Raw genomic sequence first — 27,329 nt, 5'->3', positions numbered from 1 at the left:
CGCCCTACACCCTCAGGCCCTGCTAACGCTCTGTGTCTGCCTCTCTCTCTTTTTTTTTTTTTTTCATTTGCACGGGATTGTGGGAGGAAGCGGAGCGCAGCCAGACACCCCGCCGCCCGCCCCCCCTTCCCCTCCCCCCTCCCCCAGCCGCCTTGTGCAAAGATGGCTGCACCGTGAGCGCAGAGGAGGAGGAGGCGGCGGCGGCGGCGGCGATAGAGCGAGCACCCAGCGCCCGCACCCACCCCGGGGCCGCCCGGGACGCCCCCTCCGGAGCGCGCGCCCCCCTTCTCTCCTGCAAGCGCCGGGGCAAAGGCGGAGACAGCGGGGTCCCTCCTCCCCCCCTTTCCCTCCAGGGGGAACCCCCCTTCCCCCTTCGTTGGCTCGTCGGCTGCACCCCCTCCCTTGCCCGCCCCTCCGCCCCTCCGCCCTCCGCCCCTCCGCCCCTCCGCCCCTGTCCCCTCCCTCCCCCGCCCGGGGCCTTCCCGGGCCTTCGGCGGCTGCAAAGAGAAAGAGAGAGAGAGAGAGGGAGAGAGGGAGAGAGGGAAGGGAAAAAAAAGCAACAGCGGAGGGAGCGGCGGCGGAGGAGAGCGCGCGCGCGCCCCCCTCCCTCCCTCCCTCCCTCCCCCTCCCCCCAATTTCCACCGCGGCCAATTCATGGACAGGAACTACCCCAGCGCCGGCTTCGGGGACCCGCTCGGCGCCGGGGCGGGATGGAGTTACGAGAGGTCAGCGAAAGCTAGGTAAGGAGCCGGGGGTGGCCTGGAGGAAGGGGCCAAGAGGTGGGGGCCAAGCCCGGCCGGGCCCGCCCGGCTACGCGTGCATCGCAAACTCCCCTCCGGCTTGCAAGGGAGCGGCCTTCCTCGGTTTGCAACAACGCCGCCGCCCCAGTTTGCAAATTGCAAACTCCGCCAAAGCCAGCTCCGGCATGCAAAGGGAGAGATGCCGCGGAAAAATGAGGGTGCAAAACAATTTCAGACGGAAAGGCCTTGGGAAGGTGGGAGGGACTGGCGAAGCAAGGCCTGGATTTCCCCCCATCCTTGGATTCCCGGTTTGCTGACCCCTCCCCCTCGCGCCCTAGGTTCTGCTCTTGCAAAGGTGGGAAGGAAAAGAGAATTAGAACGCAGACCTGGGGGGCGCGGCCCCCCCTCAGGTCCTATTGTTCCGGGACTGCGCGAGGCCGCGCTACTCGGGGGGCCCCCCAGAAATTCCGCGCGCTGAGTGGGCACGGGGCCCCGCCCCCTTCCTAAGCTGGGGTTTTGTGTAAGGTGGGGGTCCTGGCATCTGAGACACGCCCCCTTGAGCTCCCCCACCCTCAAAGACAGAATTCTAGTTGATGGCGAGGAGTGGAGTGTTTGACCTCTTGAGTCTGGGCCATGGATTGGGGCCGTTGCATAGGAAGATTAGGCTGTTTACCGGGTGTGTGGTTGTGTGTGTGAGCGTGGGCCCAGTGCGTTGTGTAGCTGGCAGCCTTTTCACCTGCGAACCTGCCCCTTTCCTGCTGTTTGTGTCACACCCTCACTCTTCACCTGCCCCCGAATCCCCCTCCCCCTATACACCTGGGTCTCCCAGCTTGGCTGGGCATGACCCCACGTGTGTTAGTATTCTCCATGTGGGACTCCTCGCTCTGTATCTTTCCACACAGTGAGTTGGATACTGGTTTGCACACAGACCTGGCTTTGCATGCCCCCATGCATTTGAACCTCAACCCGGGGGGATGGACGGTGTTCATGTGCACACTTGTGCCTGGTACTTTGCAGGAGTCCTATCCTCTGCCCACCTCCCATCCCTGCCCTTTGGGGAACAGTCTGTCTCCTGCTCCTGACTCGGTTTGCACCACCCCTGAGGTTCAGGGCCTCTGTGTTCCCATGTGTCTGAAGAAGAGGGGGCATCCCTTGGCCCCAGGGCCTTGTGTCACCTGCGGGGTGGGGGCTGTGGAAGCAGGTCCACATTTTCAACTTAAGGCACTTTCTCTGGCTCTTCACCCTCTCTGTGTCCTCCCTGTGCATGTCTGTGTTTGTAAATGTGAGGCTATCTGGGCTCTATTTACTGGGGCTCGAGTGGGGACCATTTCTGTGGCTCTTTAGTTGGGCACTCCGATTCCCTTGTCTTCTTTCCTTTAGGGCCCAAGGTTCCTTAGGATAGCCCCCAGTCAGCTGGAAGATTCTCCCCAACTCCCCAGGGGATTTGCTGAGTTCCCTTCTCCGAGGGTAGCTTCGGAGGATACCCTAACATCTCCTTCTTCCTCCCAGCTTGGTCTATGGCAGCTCCAGGACCTCGCACCCCGAGACGGACATCTTACACCGCCAGGCCTACGCGGCCCCCCACCCACTGCAAAGCTATGCCACCAACCACCACCCGGCAGGTACGGCCCCTGTCCCGCCCCGCCTGGCCCTCCCTCCGAAGCAAATGATTGGCTGCTGAAAGTTACAACCTTCCTAATTGGCTGTGCTCTCCGTTCTGGCCCGCCTCTCGCTACTTCTCCTCTGATTGGTTGTTCTGAGGCTGCTTAATTTCACGCCGGATTCGTCTGCCCCTGTTTCTGGCCCCGCCTCTTTTGTTCCAATTGGTCCCGTCGTCTCAGCCCCCAAATCCCACCTTCTCTTCCAGGCTTTTCCGCCTCTCCAGCCCACCCCAATCCCTTCCCTCTGGGTCTGCTCATCCTCTTGGTTCTCGGAACTCTTTCTTCCTGATTCCCTTTCTTCCTGATTGGCTCCGATTCTTTGGACCTCCCCTTTCTTCCTTAGATTTGCCCACTGCCTTATTCTTTTCCTGTGGCCCTGCCTCTAGTGCCTCGGATTGGTTCCCTTCCTTTGATCCTGCCGCTCTCCTTCCTAGATGGATCAGCAACGGGACTGTTGTCCAATTTGACCCTTGACCCTCTTGGTTGGCTCCTTCCCTTTATTCCTCCCTCTCTGTCTCTCTTTTTTTTTTTTTTTTTAATCTGGATCCTCTCACTTTGACTCAACCCCTTTTGCCTTGTTCTCTGGTTCTTCTCAGTGGCTGCAGTCATCCCATCCCTTCCCCTTTCTTGCTAGAATTGCCTAATCCTTTGGCCTCCCTTGGACCATAAGGACGCTCTGTGTTTTGCTCCCATTTTCTTCATGTATGGATTTTTCTACTCCTTTGTCTACTTTTCCCCTCCTGGGCTCCCTGCCCTTATGATTGCATCGTACCCCATCCTGCTTATTGTTTCCTTAACTTGTCTTTGCCTCCTTTCTCCTCTTTGAATCTGCCCCTTCTCTCCAACCCCTTTTCCTGACCCAACTTGCCTTTGGCCTGCTCCTTTTCCTTTTCCACCTTGCCCTATCCCCCACCTAGCTGACTCTACCCCCCCAACCCTCACCAGGCCTCTCTGGACTCTTCGACACCGGCCTCCATCACGCAGGCTCAGCAGGGCCCGACACCTCCGTCATGAACCTCATCTCGGCCCTGGAGTCCCGGGGCCCGCAGCCTGGTCCCTCTGCCTCTTCTCTCCTCTCCCAATTCCGCAGTCCTTCCTGGCAAACAGGTAAGGCCATTGCCAGTCCAGGAGGGCCAGGGTGGGGCTGGCTTGTGGTCAACTCTGACCTGTGGTCTCCTCCCTCATCCCCAGCCATGCACACGCCAGGCCCCACGGAGCTCTTCATCTCAGGCGCCCTGCCGGGTTCCAGCACCTTTCCATCCTCCTCTGCCCTGTCGGCCTATCAACACCCGGCTTCCTTTGGCAGCCGCCCCTTCCCAGTACCCTCTTCCCTCAGCCTCCAGGACCCCCCATTTAGTCCCCCAGCTAATGGGCTCTTGTCCCCTCATGACGTGCTGCACCTGAAGCCCTCGCAGGCACCCACGGTGCCCTCCTCGCTAGGCTTTGAGCGCCTGGCGGGGGGTGGTGTCCTGGGGCCCGCTGGTCTCGGCCCAGCCCAAACCCCTCCTTACCGCCCAGGCCCCCCAGATCCACCCCCACCTCCCCGCCACCTCCCAACTCAGTTCAACCTGCTGGCCTCCTCTTCCGCTGCTGCTGCCGCCGCTGCCGAGCAATCCTCTCCCCAGCTCTACAACTTCTCGGGTGCCGCCCCCGGCCCACCGCCACCCGAGCGGGCCCTGCCCCGCCAGGACACCGTCATCAAGCACTACCAGCGGCCAGCCAGTGCCCAGCCCCCCCCACCACCAGCCCACGCCCTCCAGCACTACCTGAGCTGCGGAGGCAGCTACGCCTCCATGGGCCACCGGGCCAACTTGGCCTGCAGCCCCCTGGGCGGTGGGGAGCCCTCCCCGGGCGCTGGCGAGCCTAGCAAGGCTGGGCCCAGTGGAGCCACGGCCGGGGCATCGGGCCGGGCTGCGGGCCCCGAGGCAGCTGGAGGAGGTGGGGCGGCGGGTGGCGGTGGAGGTTACCGCCCCATCATTCAGTCGCCTGGTTACAAGACGGGCAAAGGTGGTTATGGGGCAGCTGCGGGCGGTGCCAACAGGCCCCCACCACCCCGTTCGACTGCCACGCCCAAATGCCAGAGCCTGGGTGGGCCAGCAGCAGCCTACGCCACTGGCAAGGCCTCTGGGGCTGGGGGGGCGGGAGGCCAGGCCTATTCCCCTGGTCAGCCCCAAGGGCTTCTAGGACCCCAGGCCTATGGGCAAGGGTTTGGAGGGGGTCAAGCGCAGGACTTGAGCAAAGGCCCTAGCTACTCAGGTGGGCCCCAGCAGCCCCCTAGTGGTCCCCCGCCTCCTGGCCTAGCCACATGTCAGAGCTATTCCCCAGACCAGCTGCAGGGGCAGCTATATGGGGTGCAGGGTGAGCCGTACCCAGGGCCAGCTGCCCACTCCCAGGGGCTGCCCACAGCCAGCCCCTCGCTCAGCTACAGTACTGGCCATTCCCCAGCACTCTCGGGCCATGGAGGTGGTTGGGGGCCCAGCTCCCTGGGGGGCGGCGGAGAGGCCAGCCCTTCTCACATCATCCGCCCGCTGCAGTCGCCTCCGGCCCCCGGCCGCCCGCCTGGAGTTGGCTCTCCAGGAGCTCCTGGCAAATACCTGAGCTCTGTCCTGGCCTCAGCCCCATTCCTGGCACCCCCAGGAGCCGGCGGCTATGCCGCCGGAGCAGGTGGCTACAAGGGCAAGGGGGATGGCTCAGAGCTGCTGGCGGGCCCCGGCGGGCCTCCCGCTGAGCGCACCGAGGATGAAGAATTCCTCATCCAGCACCTCCTGCAGGCGCCCAGCCCCCCGAGGACCTCAGGGGCAGATGGCCTGGTGGGCGAAGATGGGGCGGCGGATGCCTCCAAGGGACTTGGGAGTGGCGGGGCTGGGGGTCCCCCGGGCACACCCTACGAGCTGGCCAAGGAAGACCCACAGAGGTACCATCTGCAGAGCGTCATCCGCACCAGCGCCAGCCTTGATGAGGGTGCCACGGCGGCCCTGGAGCTGGGCCTGGGGAGGCTGAAGGAGAAGAAGAAAGGGCCAGAACGGGGTGGCGAGACCCCCGAGGGGCTGGCCACCTCAGTTGTCCACTATGGGGCAGGTGCCAAGGAGCTGGGGGCCTTCCTCCAAAAGAGCCCTCCACCCCCAACTCCCACGGCCCAGTCTGCCCAGCCTGCCCCCCACGGCCTCCTCCTAGAGGCCGGGGGCCCTGACCTCCCACTGGTGCTGCCTCCCCCTCCCCCCCAGCTGCTCCCCTCGGTCCTCAGCCATGCTCCCAGCCCCTCTTCCAGTGCTCCCAAAGTTGGCGTCCATCTCCTTGAGCCGGCCGCCCGTGATGGGGCACCCCAGCCTCCCCCCCCGCCCCCCCCACCTCCACCACCCATGCCCCTCCAGCTCGAGGCCCACCTCCGCGGCCATGGCCTGGAGCCGGGTGCCCCCAGCCCCCGCCTGCGACCCGAGGAGAGCCTGGAGCCACCCGGCACCATGCAAGAATTGCTTGGGGCCCTGGAGCCGCTGCCACCTGGGCCTGGTGACACTGGTGTGGGCCCACCTAACGCCGAGGGAAAGGATCCCTCGGGGGCCTACCGCAGCCCTAGCCCACAAGGCACCAAGGCCCCCCGCTTTGTGCCACTCACCTCCATCTGCTTCCCTGACTCCCTGCTGCAAGACGAGGAGCGCAGCTTCTTCCCCACCATGGAGGAGATGTTTGGCGGCGGCCCCGCAGATGACTATGGAAAGGCTGGGCCACCCGAGGACGAGGGCGATCCCAAGGCGGGGCCTGGGCCGCCTCCGGGCCCCCCTGCCTATGATCCCTATGGGCCCTACTGCCCCAGTCGGGCGTCCGGAGCCGGTCCCGAGACTCCAGGCCTGGGCCTGGACCCCAGCAAGCCGCCTGAGCTGCCCTCCACCGTCAACGCCGAGCCTCTGGGCCTGATCCAGAGTGGGCCCCACCAGGCGGCCCCCCCGCCCCCGCCTCCCCCCCCGCCGCCGCCACCCCCTGCCTCGGAGCCCAAGGGAGGCCTGACCTCACCCATCTTCTGCTCTACCAAGCCAAAGAAGCTGCTTAAGACGTCCTCCTTCCACCTGCTGCGGCGCCGTGACCCGCCTTTCCAGACGCCCAAGAAGCTGTACGCCCAGGAGTACGAGTTCGAGGCCGACGAGGACAAGGCCGATGTGCCTGCTGACATCCGCCTCAACCCCCGGCGCCTGCCTGACCTGGTGTCCAGCTGCCGCTCCCGTCCGGCGCTCTCACCGCTGGGCGACATTGACTTCTGTCCACCCAACCCTGGCCCCGATGGCCCCCGGCGCCGTGGCCGCAAGCCCACCAAGGCCAAGCGTGATGGGCCGCCCCGGCCCCGGGGGAGACCCCGGATTCGCCCACTGGAGGTCCCCACCACCGCCGGGCCAGCCTTGGCCTCCACACCTACTGATGGGGCCAAGAAACCCCGGGGCCGGGGCCGGGGTCGAGGCAGGAAGGCCGAGGAGGCCGGGGGCCCTCGGCTGGAGCCCCTGAAACCACTGAAGGTGAGGGGGAGCGAAACCCTGACGCTGGAGGGTTGGGACCACGTTTGAGGTTCTTGGGCACGGTAGGGGATGTGGTTCATCTTCCTAACACCCACGAGGAAATGAATCCGAGGGCTGGAATTTCAGGGTTCCACTGTTGCAGGGGTCTGAGAATTGAAACTTGTGTCTACAGGGAGGCGGGGGTTAGCGCTTGTATTCTTAGGTTCTAGATCCTGCAGGACTATTGATCAGGGGTCCTGGATTCCTGGGTCTTGTGGGAGGAGGGTCCGTGAGTAATGAGGGAGGGACCCCAGTCCTGTCATTCTGGAATCTGAGCAGAGGGGTCCGCAGGCATGAATTCTAGGATTCTACAGGCTGACGCTCTGAGAATTTGAACTTTAGGGTCTTAACTGGGGAGAGGGCTGGGGCCCCAGACCCCTGGGTCTGAGGGAGGAGGGGGCTTGGGGCCCTGGGCTTGTGGGCCCTGACTCCCCACTGCCCCCATATCTAGATCAAGCTGTCTGTGCCCAAGGCCGGCGAGGGTCTGGGAGCGTCATCGGGCGATGCCGTGTCAGGAGTTGACCACAACAGCCTGGACTCCAGCCTCACTCGGGAGAAGATCGAGGCCAAGATCAAGGAGGTGGAGGAGAAGCAGCCTGAGATGAAGTCCGGCTTCATGGCCTCGTTCCTGGACTTTCTCAAGTCAGGCAAGCGCCATCCGCCGCTCTACCAGGCTGGCCTGACACCCCCGCTCAGCCCCCCGAAGAGCGCGCCGCCCTCCGTGCCGGCCCGGGGCCTGCCTCCCCAGCCCCCCGCCGCGCCTGCCGTGCCACAGCCCCCACCCGCCGGCGCCTTCGGGCTGGGGGGTGCGCTGGAGGCCGCCGAGAGCGAGGGCTTGGGGCTCGGCTGCCCTTCGCCCTGCAAGCGGCTGGACGAGGAGCTGAAACGGAACCTCGAGACCCTGCCCTCCTTCTCGTCGGACGAGGAAGACTCTGTCGCCAAGAACCGGGACCTGCAGGAGAGCATCTCCTCGGCCATCTCCGCCCTCGATGACCCGCCACTGGCCGGGCCTAAGGACACCTCCACTGCGGACGGGCCCCCCCTGGCTACTGAGGCTGCAGTCCCCGGGCCACCCCCTCTCCCGGGGCTCCCCAGTGCCAGCAGCAGTGGCACGCCTGGTGAGCTCTGGGAAGGTGGTCTGGGGGCGGGGCAGGGGTTTCCCGACATTCAGGTCACCAGGTCTGGTTGTGTAGATCAGGCACTGTTCACAGTGCAGGTGATTGACAGAGATATGCCTGTTTATGGAGGGTAACCTCTTACTTAAGGGCAAGCCTTTTGAGAAAGGGGCGTCTTTTTCTAATCCGCCCACAGGTGCTAAGTGGACTGGCGGGGGCCCGAAGGTGGGCAGTGGAGAACACTGGGGGACAGGGCAGGCTATAAGTGATGGGGACAGGTGGGTGACAGGGATGGAGAGAGCTTTTAAAACTGATGGGGGACACGGGACCTGAGAAGGACTCTAGGAGTTAGGGATATGTAATAAAGGACAGAAAAGGGTCTGGGGGGCAGAGAGAGACTTGGGAGGGTTGTTTAAAGAGAAACGTGACTAGTTTCAGCAATGACTAGTCAGATCTCGTGGGGGGCCATCGGGAAAGGCTGGGGGTACAGTCAGGTCTGGATGGTGTTCTGTCCTGAGAGGAGGGTTGGACAAAATTTGAGGGGCTTTGATGGGGGGGAACAGAGGCATTGGGGGAAGAAAGAGGTGGCATTTGGAGGAAGGCATTTGGAGCAGTTAATGAGGAGGCTTGGGAGCTCACAGGAGTCTTAAGGGATGAAGTCTTCTGGAAGGTGGTAGAAAGATGGGCAGTGGGGAGCGAGACAGTGAGAGGCCGAAGGGAAGCACCAGGGAAGAGAGGAGAAACAGTGGAGGGTGCTAAGCAGAGTGCCTGGATCTGCCGTAACGGGAGAGAGCATGGGGGGGCGAGAGAGCCTTGGAAGGGTCAGGAAGGCTCATATCTTGGAAGGACCCAGGGATGGAGCAAAAGCAGTCTGGGGAGTCAGAAGATCTCAAGGCGTTAGAGGAGGAATGTTACAAAATCTCGCGGGGAGTTAGCGTAGCAGGAAGGAGAGGGTGTTGCCGATCCCGAGAGTGGAGAGCAGGCTGAGGAAAGGAAAGGGGAGAGCTTGGGTGGAGGAGTCTGAGACCTCTGAGCGGGAAAAGAGGAGGTGGAAGCACAGGAGCGGTTGAGGAACTGGGAGGAACATTGAGGAATGGGAGGTAAGCGTCAGGCTGGGGCTCCAAAGCAACAAAGAGACATTTCAGGACTAAAATGGACATTGTGGTTGGGAGACAGTTTCAGGGGCTCAGAGTAGCCACTGGGGCTGGGAAGGGGTCTCAGGGAGGGAGTCAGGTGTGGCACAGTGGCGACTGGGGAGCTGAGTGGCAATAAGGGGCAGAGGGCTTGTTGGCACAGGGAGGGACATTCAGGGACAAGAGAAGAGGTGATGGGATGGTGAATGGTATTTGGGGACTAGGAGGTAGGGCAGGGCCAGGAGCTTTGTAGGCACTAGACTGGGGAGCAGAGCGGGGGTTGTTGATGGGACCAGAGAGGCCTCCTGGCCATTGTGGTGGGGACACGGAGCAATGATACTGGGATGCAGAGTTGCACTAAGACACAAAGGGGGTCTTTGGAGGCTGGGGAAAGATGGGGAGGACCAGAGCGGCATGTCTGGGTAGGAAAGTTTATTAGGACCTTGGAGAGAGAAGTTAAAGGGTCCTGGGCTTCTGGTAGGTGTCTGGGGACAGGGGTGGGTATTGAAGGTCAGGGAGGGGTCAGACAGGAGCTTTGCAGGAGGAGGAAGGTCAGCAGAAGAGGAATAAAAAGTGGAGTTGGAGGGGGATTGGGGGCAGAAATGGATGCTAGGTGAAGAGCTCAGTTTGGTCAGGAGGGATGTTGGGGTGCAGGACGGGAAGAGGGCTGTGTTGAGAGCCCCCAGAATAGGCTGGGAGGCCTTTCACTGGAAGCAGATAAACAGGTCTGGGGGGTCGGGGTTGAGCGGGGCTCCAGCCCTGATGCCCGTCTCGCCCCCAGAGCCCCCGCTGCTGGAGGAGAAGCCCCCGCCCTCGCCGCCCCCTGCCCCGACACCCCAGCCGCCGCCCCCACCGCCGGCCCTGCCCTCGCCACCCCCTCTGGTGGCCCCCACGCCCAGCTCGCCGCCCCCACCGCCCGTGCCAGTCCCACCGGCCCTGCCCTCGCCGCCTGCCCCGCCGCCCCTGCCCACCGCAACCCCTGCCCCCCCTCCGGAGGAGCCTGCCGCCCCGTCCCCCGACGACCCCGAGCCGCCGGACGCCCGGCCCCTGCACCTGGCCAAGAAGCAGGAGACCGCGGCCGTGTGCGGGGAAACGGACGAGGAGGCTGGCGAGAGCGGCGGGGAGGGCATCTTCCGGGAGCGCGACGAGTTCGTCATCCGCGCCGAGGACATCCCTTCCCTCAAGGTGAGTCTCCTGTCGTGTCGGACAACTGGGCCCAATGCTTTGGTCACTGGAGCGTTTATCGAGCGCCTGTTGAATGACAGGCCCAGTGCTGGGGGCTGCAGGTACAGTGATGGCTGAGGCAGCCCATCTCATCCTCCTGAGTTGACAGTCGTGGGGCTGATAGAGGAGGCCAGCTGGACCCCCGCAGAGGACTTGCACGCTTCTGAGATGTTATTTGGGTGTGTGTGTGTGTCACCGATAAATAAGGTAAACCCATTGTTAGCATTTATTGCAGGTATTTTTGCTGTGGGTGCTAGGGTTATACTAAGGGACAAAGCCGATAAGGAGGGCCTGATCTTAGGGAACTTTTAACACAAGCCAAGGGGTGCTTTAAAGGCAACTTGTGCCTTGTAGGTGGAAAGCTGAGGTATTGACGTGACATACCTATGAAAAGGCACACATACAACGTGCAGATGTAGTAGCCAGTGGTTTGGGAATGCTTGTGTGTCAGGCCACATCTTAAACACTTTATGTTGGGACCTCCCTAGCGGTCCAGTGGTTAAGAATCCGCGCTTCCACGGCAGGGGACACGGGTTCAATCCCTGGTCAGGGAACTAAGATCCTTCATGCCATGCGGTGTGGCCGAAAAAAAACAAACACTTTATGTGCACCAGCGCATTTACTACTTCAGTTATTCTACACAGGGGTGGACACACTATGCCCCCCCCGCCCCCCCTCCAGCCCCCTGCCTGTTCTTATAAATAAAGTTTTATTGGCACATAGCCCCACCCACTCATTTACATACCAGCTATGGCTGCTTTCTCCGTCCACTAGCAGAGTGGAGTAGTTGCAACAGAGCTTAGCTGATCCACAAAGCCAAAAATATTTCTTGTCTGTCCTTTTACGGAAAAAGCGTACTGATCTTCGCTGTACTTTGTTCATTGGACAGGTAGTTGGATCAGAGGATTGATATAAGTGCTTGACAAGGGTAGGTGACATCAGACGCCCGTGTAGTGTTTCTCACAGGGCATGAGGTAGAGCGAGTACTCAGTAGGTCAGCAAGCCATTATCACCTTGATGGTGACGCCAAGGGCTAAGGCCATTCTTCGTGTTAGTTACTGTCACTGACTGGGTAGCAACTAGGGGGCAGGAACCATGTTTGGTCTTGGATGTATGTTAACACGTTTAATTTCTTTCTTTTTTTTAAAGATTTTGTTTTTCTTTTTTGATGTGGACCATTTTAAAATTTTTTATTTATTTTTGGCTGCGTTGGGTCTTTGTTGCTGCGTGCGGGCTTCCTCTAGTTGTGGTGAGCGGGGGCTGCTCTTCGTAGCGATGCGCGGGCTTCTCATTGCGGTGGCTTCTCAACTGTTGAGCACAGGCTCAACAGTTGTGGCGCACAGGCTTAGTTGCTCTGTGGCATGTGGGATCTTCCTGGACCAGGGCTCAAACCCGTGTCCCCTGCATTGGCAGGCAGATTCTTAACCATTGCGCCACCAGGGAAGCCCTAACGTGTTTAATTTCATCTTGGGTGTTGTTTCTTCTAAGTTACAGATGAAAACATTGTGGGGTGAATTCATTATAAGGATAGTGCATATTATTATACTTTTATTTTGTCTGTAGCTCGCAACTCGTGGGATCTTAGTTCTCCAATCAGGGATTGAACCCAGGACCATGGCAGTGAGAGTGCCAAGTCCTAACCACTGGACCGCCAGGAAATTCCCTATCATACTTCATTATTAAGTGTGTTTTGCGAGAGGAACTTAGTGTGCTTTTTCCTATGTTACTTTCAATCTATTTTTTAAAAAATACTTTATTTATTTATTATTTGGCTGCGCCAGGTCTTAGTTGCGGCATGCAGGATCTTCGTTGTGGCACGCGGGATCCTTTTTTTAGTTGCGGCATGTGAGCTCTTAGTTGCGGCATGTGGGATCTAGTTCCCTGACCCGGGATCGAACCTGGGCCCCCTGCGTTGGGAGCACGAAGTCTTAACCACTGGACCACCTGGGAAGTCCCTTCAATCTATTTTATTGTGGGAAAAGTAGAGCAAATACAGTAACAGGGCTGTGTGTATCCATCACTCAGCTTTCGCCATTATCACCTCCTGGTTGGTTCTCCTTGCTTTCCACCCTGTCACATTCTGTGCTGTCCGCCCCAGCTCACCAATCCCAGACTGTATCTTTTCATTGTTACTTTGTCATCTTCGCAGTATGATATGATAGAAGAGAACATTCACAAGAGATATGTAAGTTGTCAAAGCAGAATGGTAGAGTGAAGGCTTACTTCTCCACTCCTCAGCCAGCTACCAGAACAATCCCAATGCCTTGAGTCTCAGTATCCCTCCCTGGCTAATCCTCCCTTCTCCCTCATAGTTGTACTCACTCTACTAGTGCCCTGTGTACGTTATTTCATTTTAACTTCAAGACTTCTGAGGCTCTTTGGCCATCAGTCTGGAACAGGCGAGGGAGGTGTCAAACGAACAGCAGTGACAGGAACGGCTACCAGCTCTCAGGGGATAGGATTTGGGGCACATCATATTCAGAATTTAGTTTAATCATGGTAACCGATACATGTCACGAAGTTTATCATTTTAACTATTTTTAAGTGTACAGTTCAGTGGCATTAAGTATATTCACGTTGTTGTGCAAACCTTCGCCACCACCTGTAAGTTTTATCTTTGTAATCTCCTTTCTTTATAGGGATTACTATCCCCCTTTTACAGAGAAGGGAACTGAGGCTCAGAGGATTAAAGTAGGCTTTCCAGGCTTTCACAGCTTGGGGCCCACACCCAGTTCTACTGGCCCTGGGAGCCCACGCTCTCAGCACCAGAGTCAGCCACTCTGTGTATATTCCACCAAACATCGATAGTGCTGCTGGGCGCCCAGCACTGGGCCAAATGAACAGGGCTCTGGGGTGGGGACCCTGACTGTCCCCAGTTTACAGATGGGGAAGTTCACGTTCAGGGAGAGGGAATCATTTGGCTGATGGGTGCCAAGCCGGGATTAGAGCCAGGGCCATCTGATACCACCTCCCAGCTGGCATGGGGCAGGGGAGGGGGCCAGGCAAGGACTCAGATGCTTAAAATACAACACGAGTATGTGTTCTGATGGGGGACTCACAGCCCCAGGATTGAGCCACTCAGGCAGATGAGGACTCATTCGTGTGTCAGGAGTCAGGGCAGGCTGGCAGCATGGTTATTATGGGTCCAGCTTTGGCGTTAATCTGATTGGCTTGAATCTCTGCCACTTCCGAGCTGGACTAGTGTTGACCCTTCCTGAGCCTCAGTTTCCTCATCTGTAAAATGGGGGCTGATGCCGTTAGTACCCCCTTCGTATAACGTGAGCACTCAGGCTTTACGGCTTGTCCAGTACTCTGACTGTGGGTGGCATGCAGAAAGTGCTCTATAAACTTTGTTTCTATTATTCAGTGATCTTGGGCAGATCTCTAGCGCAGAGTTTGGCAAACTTTTTTTTTTGTAAAGGACCAGATGGTAAATATTTTAGGCTTTGCAAGCTCCGTAAGGTCTCTATCATGTATTCTTGGGTTTTTGTTTTTTGTTTTGTTTTGCTTTTTCACACTCCTTTAGAAATGTAGAAACCATTCTTAGTTCATAGCTCTATAAAAATGGGCCACAGGTCATAGTTTGTTCTAGAACAATGGCAGCCCGATAGAAACATCATATGAGCCATGTACAGCATTTTAAACGTTCTTGCATCCACACTTTTGAAAAGTTAAAAAATGAGTGAGGTTAGTTGTAGGGATGTATTTTCTTTAACTTAGCATGTCTAAAATGTCATTTTAACATGTGGTCAATATAGAAAAAGTTAATGAGATGTTTTATCTTCTCTCTTGCTTACCAAGTCTTTGAAATCCAGTGTGTATTTTACACTCATAGAACATGTTGATGCAAATGAGCTGCATTTTAAATGCTCAAGAGGCACATATGGGGAGGGGCTGCTGAATTGGACAGTGTAGGGTTAGCCCCCTCTCTGCTTCAGCCTCCCCACCTGGAAAATGGGAGTGATAATATTAACTCCCAGTCCTTGGAGATGTGGAAGGTTTATCAGGATGTAAATTCTGAGCATATAAGTTTGTTGGATGGAGAAAAGGATGGGGAGAGCGGGTCACGCAGAGAGAACAGTCTGTGCAAAAGCCCTGTGGTGAGGCGTGTTTATGTGATGGGTAGGGAGAGATGCAAGGGGTTGAGTGACTGGACAGTGAGCGCCGAGCCTGGGAAGGTGGGCAGGGTCCAGACCGTCCTGTGGTGAGATCCGTGGGTGCCTGCTTGAGAATCTGCTCTGGGTTATCTGGCTGCTTCGAGGGCCCTGGCCAGCAGGGAGGTGGCTGGGGAAGTGTTCAGTCCTGATGACAGTCTGTCCACTGCCTTAGTTCTGTTACACTGACTCCCCTGTGTCTGATCCTGCAGCCTTCTCCTTAACACCAGGCTGGGTGCTTCTAGCTTACTTACTCACATCCTGCTACTTACTGCCCTTGTCTCAGCTTGTCACAATTCAGATTCCCAGAAGAGAATCTGATTGGCCCAGCACAGCATTTTGGGTCAGGATGGGGTTCGTATTATGACTGTTGATTGGCTACCCCTTGTCAGGTCTCCTCCAATCAGCTGTGGCTTCCACTGAATGGGTGTTATGGGTGGGGCAACTTCCCACCAAGTGGAAGTGGGTGGGGTCAGTGACATGACTGACATGAGGAGAGGCAGGAAAGACGTGGCTTTGGGACTAAGTGACCCTGGTTGGGGAGCAGGCAAGGACGATGATGCCAGGGCCTGATGACTGGTGGATAGTGGGGATTCTGGGAGGAAGAGTGGTTTGGGGAAAGAAGCCAAGCCCAATTGGGATGTGGTGAGTCAAGGGCCCCATGTCCAGCTAGAGAAACAGCTGGATCCTTAGAGGAGGAAGATCGGCAGTGGGAAGAGACATAGGAGGGGGTGCCCTCCCCTGGCTGGGGGAGGGGGTGCTCTGATGGATTTTTCAGAAACTTCTGAGAACTGGAACGGGGAACATTATATCCACAGTGAGAGGGAAAAAGACACCCCTAGGGGGGCGCCCTGCATGTGCAGAAACCTGGAGGTCAGAAAGTCTGGGGGCTTGTCTGCTGAGCTTTGAGGGTCTGGATGACCTGCTGGGCAGGGGTAGGAGAAAGGAAAGGAGACTGAGGCAAAGTCTCTATGCCAGGCTGTGGAATCTGCATTGGGGGCCCTGGAAGGTTTTGGAGCAGGGCAGGATATGTAAATGAGCTTTTCAGTCCTTGAAAAGGATTTGAAATGGACTTTTCAATCCTTGGGCCTCTGACCTGGTTCCCTGAGGAGCCAGGAGGGAGGATTGAGAACCATGGTATCCTGGAGGAAGGCACTTGGGATTGACATGCCCATATCCCTGTCTCATCCTGCCTCACTCTTGTCCAGTGAAATTTCAGCCAAGAACCTTTCTGGACCTCATGTTCATCAAGTTATTCTAACTCCTTTCTGTTCCCCTGGCTGATCTGCAGGATATGAAAAATTGTGGATGTAGAAGCATTTGACCAAAAACCAAGAATACATAGCCGGTACTTGGCACTCAGGCTCCAGTGCTGCAGCTGCTGCCAGTGGCAGACATCACTAATCAATCCCAGCACTTGCTCCTGCTGAGCCTAGTGCTCAGGGCAGCCGTGATCAGTTAGTTGGAGTTACCTGAATCCTGTTTATCACTTGACTATGGATTCTTTATTTTACTTATTTATTTTTAAAAAATATTTAATTTACTTTTGGCTGCATCGGGTCTTAGTTGCGGCATGTAGGATCTTTCGTTACTGTGCTCAGGCTCCTCTCTAGTTGTGGCGTGCGGGCTCAGTAGTTGGGGCATGCGGGCTTAGTTGCCCCGTGGCATGTGGGATCTCAATTCCTCTACCAGGGATCGAACCTGCATCCCCTGCACTGGAAGGCGGATTCTTAACCACTGGACCACCAGGGAAGTCCCAACTATGGATTCTTTAAATGCAAGGGCTTGTCCCTCATTCATCTCTGGGTTATCACAAAGCTCAGTGCATATTTCCCACTATGTTCTTATTATTTACTTATCTGTGCCTGTCAGTTGCTTTTTTCTAGAGCCACAGCTGTCACACACTTTACCTGGCAGTCCCTGGTCATCACCCAACCCCCTCATGGAAGATACATTCCTTCCTGGACTCGTTTAGGTATCACTTCTTCGAGGAAGCATTCTTGGATTCACATTGAGTCCAGAGTCCTTCTTCTAGGCTTCTGGGGCACCTGCTGTTAGCACATTTATTACTTGTGCTGTTATTTTTTTGTGCCTGTGTCTGGTCCCCTGCTAGTCCCCTTACTCCCTGAGATCAGATGCTGGGTCTGACATCCTTTGGTTCCCGGTGCCCAGCTGGGGCACACAAGCCTTGGGGTGGGGATGGGGGTCTGAGTGTGCTGAGGGAAGTTGAGATCAGGGAGCCTTTGTGTCACTGTCCTTCCCTGCTGTGGACAGGCTGATGAAATAAATGGTCTCAGGTAACCCGTCACCTGTTTATTCTTAGCACAAGCCACAACCTCACCCTGTTCTGTTTATTTGCTTGTCTGTCTTATTACCTCTGTAATGAAAACCCCAAGAAAGGCTTTGTCGATCTCGTTCACTGCCAAACTGTGGGACCCGACACTGTATCTAGAAGATGGTGGGTGGATGAGTGCTCAGATTTTGTCATTTCTTTGAGTCATGCGGATGGCTTGTGCCATCACACTGTATAGCTATAATAACTAAAACCTTGTAGCCCAGAATGAATGGCCTATTTGCAGCAACATGGATGGACCTAGAGATTATCATACTAAGCGAAGTAAGTCAGAAAGAGAAAGATAAATGCCATATGATATCACTTATATCAGGAATCTAAAATACGACACAAATGAACATATCCACAAAACAGGAACAGACTCACAGACATAGAGAACAGACTTGTGGTTGCCAAGGGCGAGGAGCCGGTGGGGAGGGAAGGATTGGGAGTTTGGGATTAGCAGATGCAAATTAGTATATATAGGATGGATAAACAGCAAGGTCTGTACTGTGTACTATACTATACGTACTATACTATACTACACTATATAACACAGTGAACTATAGTCAATATTCTGAGATAAACAACACTGGAAAAGAATATGAAAAAGAATATATATATGTATAACTGAGTCATTTTGCTATACAGCAGAAATTAACACAACATTGTAAATCAACTATACTTCAGTAAAATTAAAAAAAAAAAAACAAAAAAAAAACAACCAACAGCATGAACAGCCTGATTGAGAGTATAGACGGTTCCCTGATGGTTCAGTTTAGGATTTTTAAACTTTATGATGGTGCAAAAGCGATACGCATTTGAAATTTGAGTTTTGTTCTTTTCCTGGGCTAGTGATATGCGCTACGATACTCTCTTGTGATGCTGGGCACTGGCAGCGAGCAGCAAGCCACCAGCTCCTGGTCAGCCACGCAGTTAATCGCAAGGGTAAACAACTGATACACTTACAACCCTCCTGTCCCCAGACAACCGTTCTGTTTTTTACTTTCAGTACAGTATTCAGTAAATTACGTGAGATACTCCATACTTTATTTTTAAAGATGGGCTTTGTTTTAGATGACTTTGCCCAACTGCAGGCTAATGTAAGTGTTCTGAGCACGTTTAAGGTAGGCTGGACTAAGCTATGATGTCTTTAGGGGTATTCAGTGCATTTTTGACTTAGGATATGTTCAACTTACGATGGGTTTATTGGGATGGAACCCCATGGTAAGTTGAGGAAGCTTTGCATCCCCAAATCTAAGAACCTCAGACAGCCAGAAGATACCTGTCAGCTGGAAGTTCGCTGATGCTTGTTAATGATGATGCCTTTTCTCTAAGGGAGTGTAGAGGGAGGACAGAGGGCCAGGAATTGGGATTGGGAAGGGCAGGCATGGGGGTTGACCCTGCGGGCCTTACTGTGCCCCTCCTCAGCTGGCGTTGCAGACGGGGCGCGAGCCTCCACCCATCTGGCGAGTCCAGAAGGCACTGCTGCAGAAATTCACTCCGGAGATCAAGGACGGGCAGCGGCAGTTTTGTGCCACCAGTAATGTGAGCCTGCAGAGGGGAGCGAGGGCTTGAGGGGCCCTGGGTGGGGTGTGTGGAAGCCACTGTCCCCCTCACACGATTCGGATTCACCTTGGGTCCAAGATGTGTCCAGAGCGGGGGGGTCTCCACCTCCTGGCAGGCTCTGGGTGGTTGCCATGGTGGGCCAGGGCAGGGGTGGGAGTCTTGGGTGTTGGGCTGCCTAGCTGGGGCGGAGGAAGGAGTTCCCCATGTGCTTCTTTTCCTCCATAGTATTTGGGGTATTTTGGGGATGCCAAAAACCGGTACCAGCGCCTTTACGTCAAGTTTCTGGAAAACGTCAACAAGAAGGATTACGTGAGGGTCTGTGCTCGGAAACCCTGGCACCGGCCCCCAGTGCCTGTCAGGTACCAGGGGAGCCGGGGGTCAGGTGGTGGGCAGGGCCAACAGGCATGGGGTGAATCATACAAGGAAATTTACATAACATAAAATTAACCATTTTAAAGTACACAATGCTTAGAAACAGAGTCGGGGAGGGGGTGCAGAGACCCAGAGAGTGGGGCCCCCAGAGAGAGGGGGACAGAGACCAGCTCAGCAAAGTTCTGTGCTTAGAGCTGCGGGCTAGGCGGTGGGGGCGGGGGTACCCCAAGGAGGAGAATTGGGGTTTCAGGGGGTGCTGACTGCAGTCCCATCTATGTCCCCTTCCAGACGCTCTGGTCAGGCCAAGGGCCCCGCATCTGCTGGGGGCAGCTCTGCACCTCCCCCCAAGGCCCTGGCACCGCCTCCTAAGCCTGAGACCCCTGACAAGACGACATCCGAGAAGCCCCCAGAGCAGACACCTGAGACGGCCGTGCCTGAGCCCCCTGCCCCTGAGAAGCCATCCCTGCCTCGGCCCATGGAGAAGGAGAAAGAGAAGGAGAAAGAGAGGGCCACGCGTGGGGAACGGCCACTGCGGGGTGAGCGGGGCACGGGCGGCCGGCAGATTCGGCCAGATCGGAGCCTCACCACGGGACAGCCCGCCACCTCCCGGCTGCCCAAGTCCCGGCCCACCAAGGTGAAGGCTGAGCCGCCCCCCAAGAAGAGGAAGAAGTGGCTGAAGGAGGCGGCAGGCAACGCCTCGGTGGGCGGGGGCCCACCAGGCAGCTCCTCGGACTCAGAGTCATCCCCCGGGGCTGCCAGTGAGGATGGTAAGGCCATCGGCAGCCGTAGGGCTGGTGGTAGGGAGGCGACTCTGTGGCTTTCAGAAGGAGGCATGGATGGGGGCTATCCAGAGGGCTGCAGGTAGCATCAGCAAACAGTCACAGTAGTAATAAGTAAGTTAAAAGTAATATCAGTAGCTAACAGCTGTATAGCACCTAACCACGTGACAGGCTGTCTTGTAAGTGCTTCACAGATGTTAACTTGTTTGAGTTTTTCACTGTGGTCCTAGGAAGTAGATACCAATATTATCCTCAAATACAGGTGAGGAGACTGAGACACCAAGAGAGTGCAGCACAGCTGGGATGTGACATCCCACCTGAGTTGGAATGCAGCCGGTGGAGCATCGCGCTCTGTTCTTCAACACTGCACTGTTCTGTCTCAGAATAGGCAGCTTCTGAGGGCTGAGGAGGATTGGGGACCAGCATCTATCGTGGGGACCCAGACATAGTGGTGTTCCCTGTGACTCCCTGCGTGACTCCAGGAAAAGGCCAACACCTGTTTACACCTCAGTGACCTCACCTGTAAAATGGGTTAATAATGAAGTAAAAATGGGTATTCACAGAAAAGCACATAGGAGGGTACTAGCCTGTAGTGGGCACCAGGTGGGAGCTCCATTGCTTAGAATGATGTCTGGTTTATGACGACAGTAACAACAACAACAATATATGTACACATATGTAAAATAAATATAACAGCTGACTTTTATTGAGTGCTTACTTAAGTACCAGGCATCATTTTAAGCATGTTACACATTGGCTTATTTTATCTTTACATAAACCCTGGGAGGTAGGTGCTGTAAAATGATCCTCATTTTATTTTTTATTATATTTTTCGGGGGTTTTTGTGTTTTTTTTAATTTTACTTATTTTTTTATCCTCATTTTAAAGATGAGAGATCTGAGGCCCTGGGAGGTGACATGACTTGCTCAAGGTCACATACTCTTTCAGGTGTAGTGCAGGGATAGCTGTTGTAACAGAGGCTAGTCAAATGAGAGAGTCGGAATTATCTTTTCATCAAAGCCCTGATGAAGTTGGGAAGTTCTGATTAAGTGCCAGATCTGGGAATGGCCCACATCCTATCTTCTCTTATCCCATTGGCCGGAACTAGTCACCTGGCCACAGCTAACTGCAAGGGAGCCTGGGAAATGTAGTCTTTTAACTGGGCCGTTGGCTCAGTCTGGCCAGGTGGAAGCAGTTAATGCTGAGTCAGGGGAAGGTGCTGGCAAGGGAGGAGCTTTACAAAAGGCCCAGGTTTGCAGGTTCTTTTTCTTTTTCTTCAACAAGTTTATAGCTCTAATTCACATACCACGTAGCTCACCTAATTAAAACCCATAGTCCTCTGGCTTTTAGTATAGTCAGCGTTGTGCATCTCCCTGGCAGTCAAGTTTAGAACATTTTCATCACCCCAAAAGGAAACCCTGCTTCCTTTGGCCATCACTCCCCTTTCTCCCCACCCTCATCCCTAAGCAACCAGTAATTTACTATTTCTATAGATTTGACCATTTTGGACATTTCACCTAAGGGATATCATACGTACAGTGTGCAGTCCTTTGGGACTGGCATCTTTGCTTAGCATAATGTTTTTGAGGTTCATCCATGTTGTGTGTATCAGTACTTCATCCTTTTTTTTTTCTAATTGAAGTATAGTTGATTTACAATATATTAGTTTCAGGTGTACACCATAGTGATTCAATATATTTATAGATTATACTCCATTTAAGGTTCTTATAAAATATTATCTATGTTTCCTATGCTGTACAATATATTCTTGTAGCTTACTTATTATTATACATAGTTGTTTGCAGTACTTCATTCCTTTTTATGGCTGAATACTATTCCATTGCTTGGATATGCCACATTTTGTTTATCCATGGACTAGCTTGATGGACATTTGGGTTGTCTCCACTTTTTTGGCTGATGCTGCTATAAACATATGTGGACAGCCCAGAATTTTCTTAGCCTATGAAATGGGAGAAACTAAACTCTGCACTCTCAGGGAAGCAATTCCCCCGCCAAGGGTCAGTATCTTTCTTTGGTCCTGGGTCTCTCTCTGTTCACCCCATTTGACCAGGAGCCCCTCCTGGGCAGGATGAGCCTGACTCAACGTCTGGATGCCCTGAAGGTTCCGCCCAGACCAGGAGGTCTCAGAACCAGCCCTCCTGCTGGTCCAAGACTGATGATCCTCCATGTGCTAGAACCTGATGTCTCTCCTTTCTTAGATGCACAATGAAAGTTCTAGAAAGAGGCTGCAGTGATGTTCCCTCTCCCCCTTCCTTTAGTTCACTCTCATCTGGCTTCCTCAGCCCCTTTCTGCAGGTGTTAATTGAGCACATACTATGTGCCATGAACTGAGGGTTCCAGCAGTAAACAGAAAAGACAAAAACATGTATCCTCGTGGGAGCTTACAGTCTCAGCGGGGGAGTTAATCAGATAAATATGTTACGTAATAGAACACAAAACAATATGAAAAGTCATCAGTGTAAGGCTGGGTCGGATTAAAGGCAGTAGAGAAAAATAAATCCGGTAAAGAGGATCCAGGCGGGATCCTGGGTGATATTTGCGGGGGAAGGGGGAGTTGCAGAAGGCTTCTGGAAGTGACATTGGAGCAGAGGTCCGAATGCAACAGGGTTGGGGTGGTGTGACTTTGGGAGAGAGAACATTATGGACTGGGTATGTCTGAGGATCAGGAAAGAGGCCAGCAGCTGGAGGAAGTGAGGCCAGAGAAGGAACAGGAGCACAGCTTGGAGAGACAAGGGTCCTGGGGCTTTGTGGCCCCACTGGCAGGATTTTATCACGAGTGAGACAGGAGCCTTAGGAGGGTTCAGGCAGAGGCTTGATGGGGTCTGACTCCCACGGCTAAATGGTCACTCTGGCGTCTTGAAACAGCTGTCAGCAAGGACCGTCCATGTGGGTAAATCAAGTGGACATTTCTCGTGCCTTTTCCTAAAGGATGTTTTGGGGTCTTCCCACACGTGGCCCTCCTGCTTCTCTTTTCTCCCTGATGCTCCTTCTTGAGTTTCTGGTGGCTGTCCCTCCAGTCCCATCCTTGGAGAATCCCCTGGTGGTCCAGTAGTTAGAACTCAGCGCTTTCACTGCCAGGGCCTGTGTTTGATCCCTGGTCAGGGTACTACGATCCCCCAAGCCACGTGGCACGGACCAAAAAAAAAAAAAAAAGAGTCCCGTCCTTGGCCTCATTGCTTGGCATTCCATATCTCTCACTTGGCAAGCTCCCACAAATTCCGTGAGCCTCAGACTCATTTCTTCTCCCTGCCACCTTCCAGGCCTACGCCCCAGCAACTCCCTCCTTCCAGACCCACCGAGCTGGTCCTAGCTTCTCTATCTCGGACACAGCCCCACTGGCAACCAAGTCACCAGGCCAGACCCTCCCTCACCTTTGCTGCAAGGAAGCCCCCAGCCCTACCCCTCCGGCCCTGACTGCCCCCATCCCCTCTGCTCCTTCCCACAGCCCTAGCTCAGATGCTGGCCCTCCTGCCCCTCAATCTATGTATCCTGATCCTCCAGCCCTGGCCCAGCCTCATCCTTTCTCATCTGGTCCATTGCCCTGGCCTCTGGTCTCATCCCTCTGATCCATCCCCTGGCCTTGGAGTGGTCTCTCTCCACTTACCTTCGCCCGTCCCTGCTCATAGCTCTCCCATGGCTCCCTAGTACCCCTCCCTAAAAAAGGCCCTCCCCTTTCTACCTCATCTCAGAGGCCTCACATGGTCTGGCCTGCCCTGACTTGTGCAGTCTCAGCTCCCATCTCCTTCCTCAGTCTTGCCTTTTGTGACCTGATCTCTCAGACCTGATTCAGTGGTTTGGAACCAACTCATCTCTCAGACTTGATTCACTGGTTTGGAAACCAACTCTGCTGCTTCTTTAGACTTTACTGAAGCTACACTAAACTAGTCAAACACAGTGGTCACCGGCCTGGAATACTCTTTCCTATCACTCAAGGCTCAGCGTGTGTGTGACCTTTAATAGCCTTCCCTGACTTGCCAGGCTGAGCTCATTACGGTACCTGTGATTCACCGTTAGAGTATATTGTCCTGGTGTTGGGGAGTCTTCCCCAGTGGACGTGGACCTCACTGAGGGTAGGGATTTCTCTCCTGGTCCCTGGAGCTTAGAATACTGTCTGCCACACAGGCGGCCTTGGAGAAAGTTGGAATGATGGGCCATGTCTCCCTTTCTTCCCCCAGAGCGGGCAGTACCTGGGCGTCTGCTGAAGACCCGGGCGATGCGGGAGATGTACCGGAGCTATGTGGAGATGCTGGTGAGCACGGCACTCGACCCGGATATGATCCAGGCCCTGGAGGACACACATGGTGAGCAGAGGCTTGGGGGCCCAGAGCCCCCTACCCCTCCTTTGCCTCCCATACATCGTGAGGCTGCATCTCTTCTGATACCCTGTCTTGCCTTTCAGACGAGCTGTACCTCCCGCCCATGCGGAAGATCGATGGCCTCCTGAATGAGCACAAGAAGAAAGTCCTAAAGCGGCTGTCGCTGAGCCCAGCCCTGCAGGTGCTTGGGGGGGCTTGGCCTGCGGCGTCTGGGGCCCAGAGCTCAGGCACAGAGGAGACATGTGCATGTCAGCCACTGCGCTGGTCCCCAGAGCATCAGGCCCTGGAAGGGCGATCGTTGGAAGGGTCGGGCTTGGCCAGGAGAGTAGTGGAGGCCAGGCTGTCTGGAGGGAGTCTCTGGGTTCCCAGCAGTCCTGCAAGCACAGATGGAGGCGAGCTGGGATCGCGCGGCGGGGTCATCATCAAGGTCTGGGATGGGCTGCTAGGCAGGCCCAGCAGAGCGTGGTTGTGGAGTACAAGTTTGGGGACAAAAGGTGGACTAGGGCCTGGACCCAGGGCTCGTTCTGGGGCAGAGCGTTGAGTGGATTTTTTTTTTTTTTTTGTAGAATAGAGTTTTTATTTTTTTAATAAATTTATTTATTTTATTTATTTATTTTTGGCTGTGTTGGGTCTTCGTTGCTGCACGCGGGCTTTCTCTAGTTGCGGCGAGCTGGGACTACTCTTCGTTGTGGCTCGCGAGCTTCTCATTGCGGTGGCTTCTCTTGTTGCAGAGCACGGGCTCTAGGTGTGCGGGCTTCAATAGTTGTGGTGCGCGGGCTCGGTAGTTGTGGCTCACGGGCTCTAGAGCGCAGGCTCAGTAGTTGTGGCGCACGGGCTTAGTTGCTCTGCGGCATGTGGGATCTTCCCGGACCAGGGCTCCAACCCGTGTCCCCTGCATGGGCAGGTGGATTCTTAACCACTGCACCACCAGGGAAGTCCCCGTTGAGTGGATTCTGATGGCTTCTCTGTCGACGTAATTCAGGCTCTTCGAATCTCAGGCTCGAATCCGAAGTCATCTATGTAATTTCCCTTCTGGGATGGGATATCACGGTGGCTCCGAGAATTCTGGGAGAGAACATTAATTTGGTTTTGAGAATTCTGATGGGGATGTTAATGTGGTGCTGAGAACTGGGGCGGGAGGGGGGTAAAATGTTAGGATGGCTCAGAATTCTGGAATGGATTTTAGGCCAGCTCTGAAAAGTCTGACTATGAAAACATGAGATAAAACGTTAATCTGGTTCTGGAATTCTTCGTGGGATGTTAGGATGCCTCTGAGAATCTTGGGATTGACTGTTCATCTGGCTCTGAGAAGAGGGGTAGGATATTACGCTGGAGTTAGGAATTCCACTGTAATGGGAATTACCTGGTGGTCCAGTGGTTAGGACTCCGCACTTTCAATGCCGAGGGCGCGGGTTTGATCCCTGGTCGGTGAACTAGGATCCCACAAGCCGCGTCGTGTGCCAACCCCCCCCCCAAAAAAAAAAAAAATTCCACTGTAGAACATTAGGATAGGTCTGAGCATTATGGGGTGGAATATGAGTCTGGTATTGTAATTCTGGGATGGACGTTAGCCTGGCTCTAGGGATTCGGGATTTCAGGCTGACTCTTAGAATTTTTGTAGGAGGTGATGGTGGCTCTGGAATCCTGGGCAGGATGTTAGGTGTCTCGGAGAATCTTGGGCCGGGCCACAAAACACATTATAAGGGTCACCAGACAGGCCTAGGCTTCCCCTGGCCTTTGAGGAAACCGAGACTCCCAAGTGTCTTTCCTGATCTGCAGTTTCCTGGGGGAAACTGAGGCGTCTGATCACATGGGATCTGAGAACTGGGGGGTGGGTCTGGGGTGTGCGGGTCCAGGGAGGTCCCCCTGACCCCTCGGATTCCCGCAGGACGCCCTGCACACGTTCCCCCAGCTGCAAGTGGAGCAGAGTGGGGAGGGTTCCCCAGAGGAGGGGGCCGTGCGTCTGCGGCCGGCCGGGGAGCCCTACAACCGCAAGACGCTCAGCAAGCTCAAGAGGAGCGTGGTCAGAGCCCAGGTGCGGCGGAGCCCGGGAGGGGCGGGGCCGGGGGCGGGGCGCGGGGGCGGGGCCGCCCGGCGCTGAGCGGGGAGGCTGAGGCTTCTCCGCTTCACCTGCCCAGGAGTTCAAGGTTGAGCTGGACAAGTCGGGATACTACACGCTCTACCATTCACTCCACCACTATAAGTACCACACCTTCCTGCGCTGCCGGGACCAGGTGAGCCCACCCACGCCCCGCACGGGTCACCCTGGGATTCAAGCCATCGCAGGCTCCCCCCTGGACCCAGGAGTCCAGCTCCCAGCCCCCCTCTCCCTGGGACACTGATCCCTAGGCCCCCAGCCTCCTCCCACCCCAGCTCCATGTTTAACCCCCCTGCAGACCCTGGCCATCGAGGGCGGCGCTGAGGACCTGGGCCAAGAGGAGGTGGTCCAGCAGTGCATGCGGAACCAGCCATGGCTGGAACAGCTGTTTGACTCCTTCAGCGACCTGCTCGCCCAAGCACAGGCCCACAGCCGCTGTGGGTGACCCCACCCTGGCTTGGGGGGGCCACCTCCTCCATAAACCGAGAATTGGGACAGAACTGTGCCCTCAGGAGCTAACCCCTGGGCCCCATCGCTGGGGTGGGGTGGGGGGGTCATTGGTCAGGGTGTGTCCGTGCTGCCCCCACAGGACAGGGTTCAAAGTTCGATTCCCCCCGTCTCCCAAGCCCTCTCCACTCCCTCCCATTCCTCCCACTGTCCGGTGTACAGAGAAATTATTTATATATATGTATAGATGTCTATTTAGTAACGGTTTCCCTCCCCCACCTTGCCCCAATCCCCTCTCCCTGGCATAGCCCCAGCCCCCTCCACCTTGTACATAATGTATAGGAAAAGTCTATGTATGGTTGAGGGGGGCGGGGCGGCTTCGGAGAGCTGGGGGACCCCTTCCCCCCAATCCCCCCCTCACAGGCCAAGATCTTTGCTAAAGGCCATTCCCTCCCCAGGGCATTTGGTGTCGGGTGGGAGGGGGAAAACACATCTTGTTAATTATTTTTAATCTTATTTATTGTAGATACCTAGGGCAGGGGGCTGGGGAGGTGGAGGGGGGAGAAGGGTCCCCTCTCTTTGCCCCTCCCACTCCTTTTCTACTGCGATTTGTCTGTGTCTGCCCCCCCCCGCCCCCATCCCATTGTCATCTGGATGTGGTTCTATTTTTTATCGGTCTCTTCTCCCCTCCTCCCTCTCTCTAACCCCTCTGCTCCCATCTCCCCACCACCCTTTGTCTCTTGCTCTTTCTTGGGCTTCTGTACAACTCAACTTGTATACACTGTGTACACACAACCAGCCAAACGAAAACCCGACGGCAAACACTT

At 55.5% G+C, this 27,329-nt stretch overlaps 1 protein-coding gene across 1 annotated transcript; it reads left to right on the top strand.

Moving 5' to 3' along the window:
• Nucleotides 1–630: 630 nt before the first annotated feature.
• Nucleotides 631–27,329, top strand: PRR12 (proline rich 12). Its single transcript, XM_082676193.1, has 14 exons — nt 631–740; nt 2,250–2,362; nt 3,347–3,508; nt 3,593–6,903; nt 7,394–8,060; nt 9,972–10,375; nt 18,332–18,448; nt 18,695–18,828; nt 19,130–19,608; nt 23,817–23,942; nt 24,041–24,138; nt 25,846–25,992; nt 26,096–26,191; nt 26,354–27,329. Exons 1-14 carry the CDS (start codon nt 655–657, stop codon nt 26,498–26,500), a joined length of 6,087 nt encoding a protein of 2,028 aa, XP_082532319.1. The 5' UTR covers nt 631–654; the 3' UTR covers nt 26,501–27,329.

This window comes from Grampus griseus, assembly GCF_964374135.1.
Source record: "Grampus griseus genome assembly, chromosome: 19".
Lineage (NCBI taxonomy): Eukaryota > Metazoa > Chordata > Mammalia > Artiodactyla > Delphinidae > Grampus > Grampus griseus.
This window is presented reverse-complemented; position numbering and strand designations above follow the sequence as displayed.

Coding starts and splice junctions, on each gene's coding strand:
- PRR12 (XM_082676193.1), top strand. CDS start 655: ATGGACAGGAACTACCCCAGCGCCGGCTTCGGGGACCCGCTCGGCGCC. Junction 18,829..19,129: donor CGGCCCCCAGTGCCTGTCAG/GTACCAGGGGAG, acceptor GTCCCCTTCCAG/ACGCTCTGGTCAGGCCAAGG. Junction 24,139..25,845: donor CGCTGAGCCCAGCCCTGCAG/GTGCTTGGGGGG, acceptor GGATTCCCGCAG/GACGCCCTGCACACGTTCCC.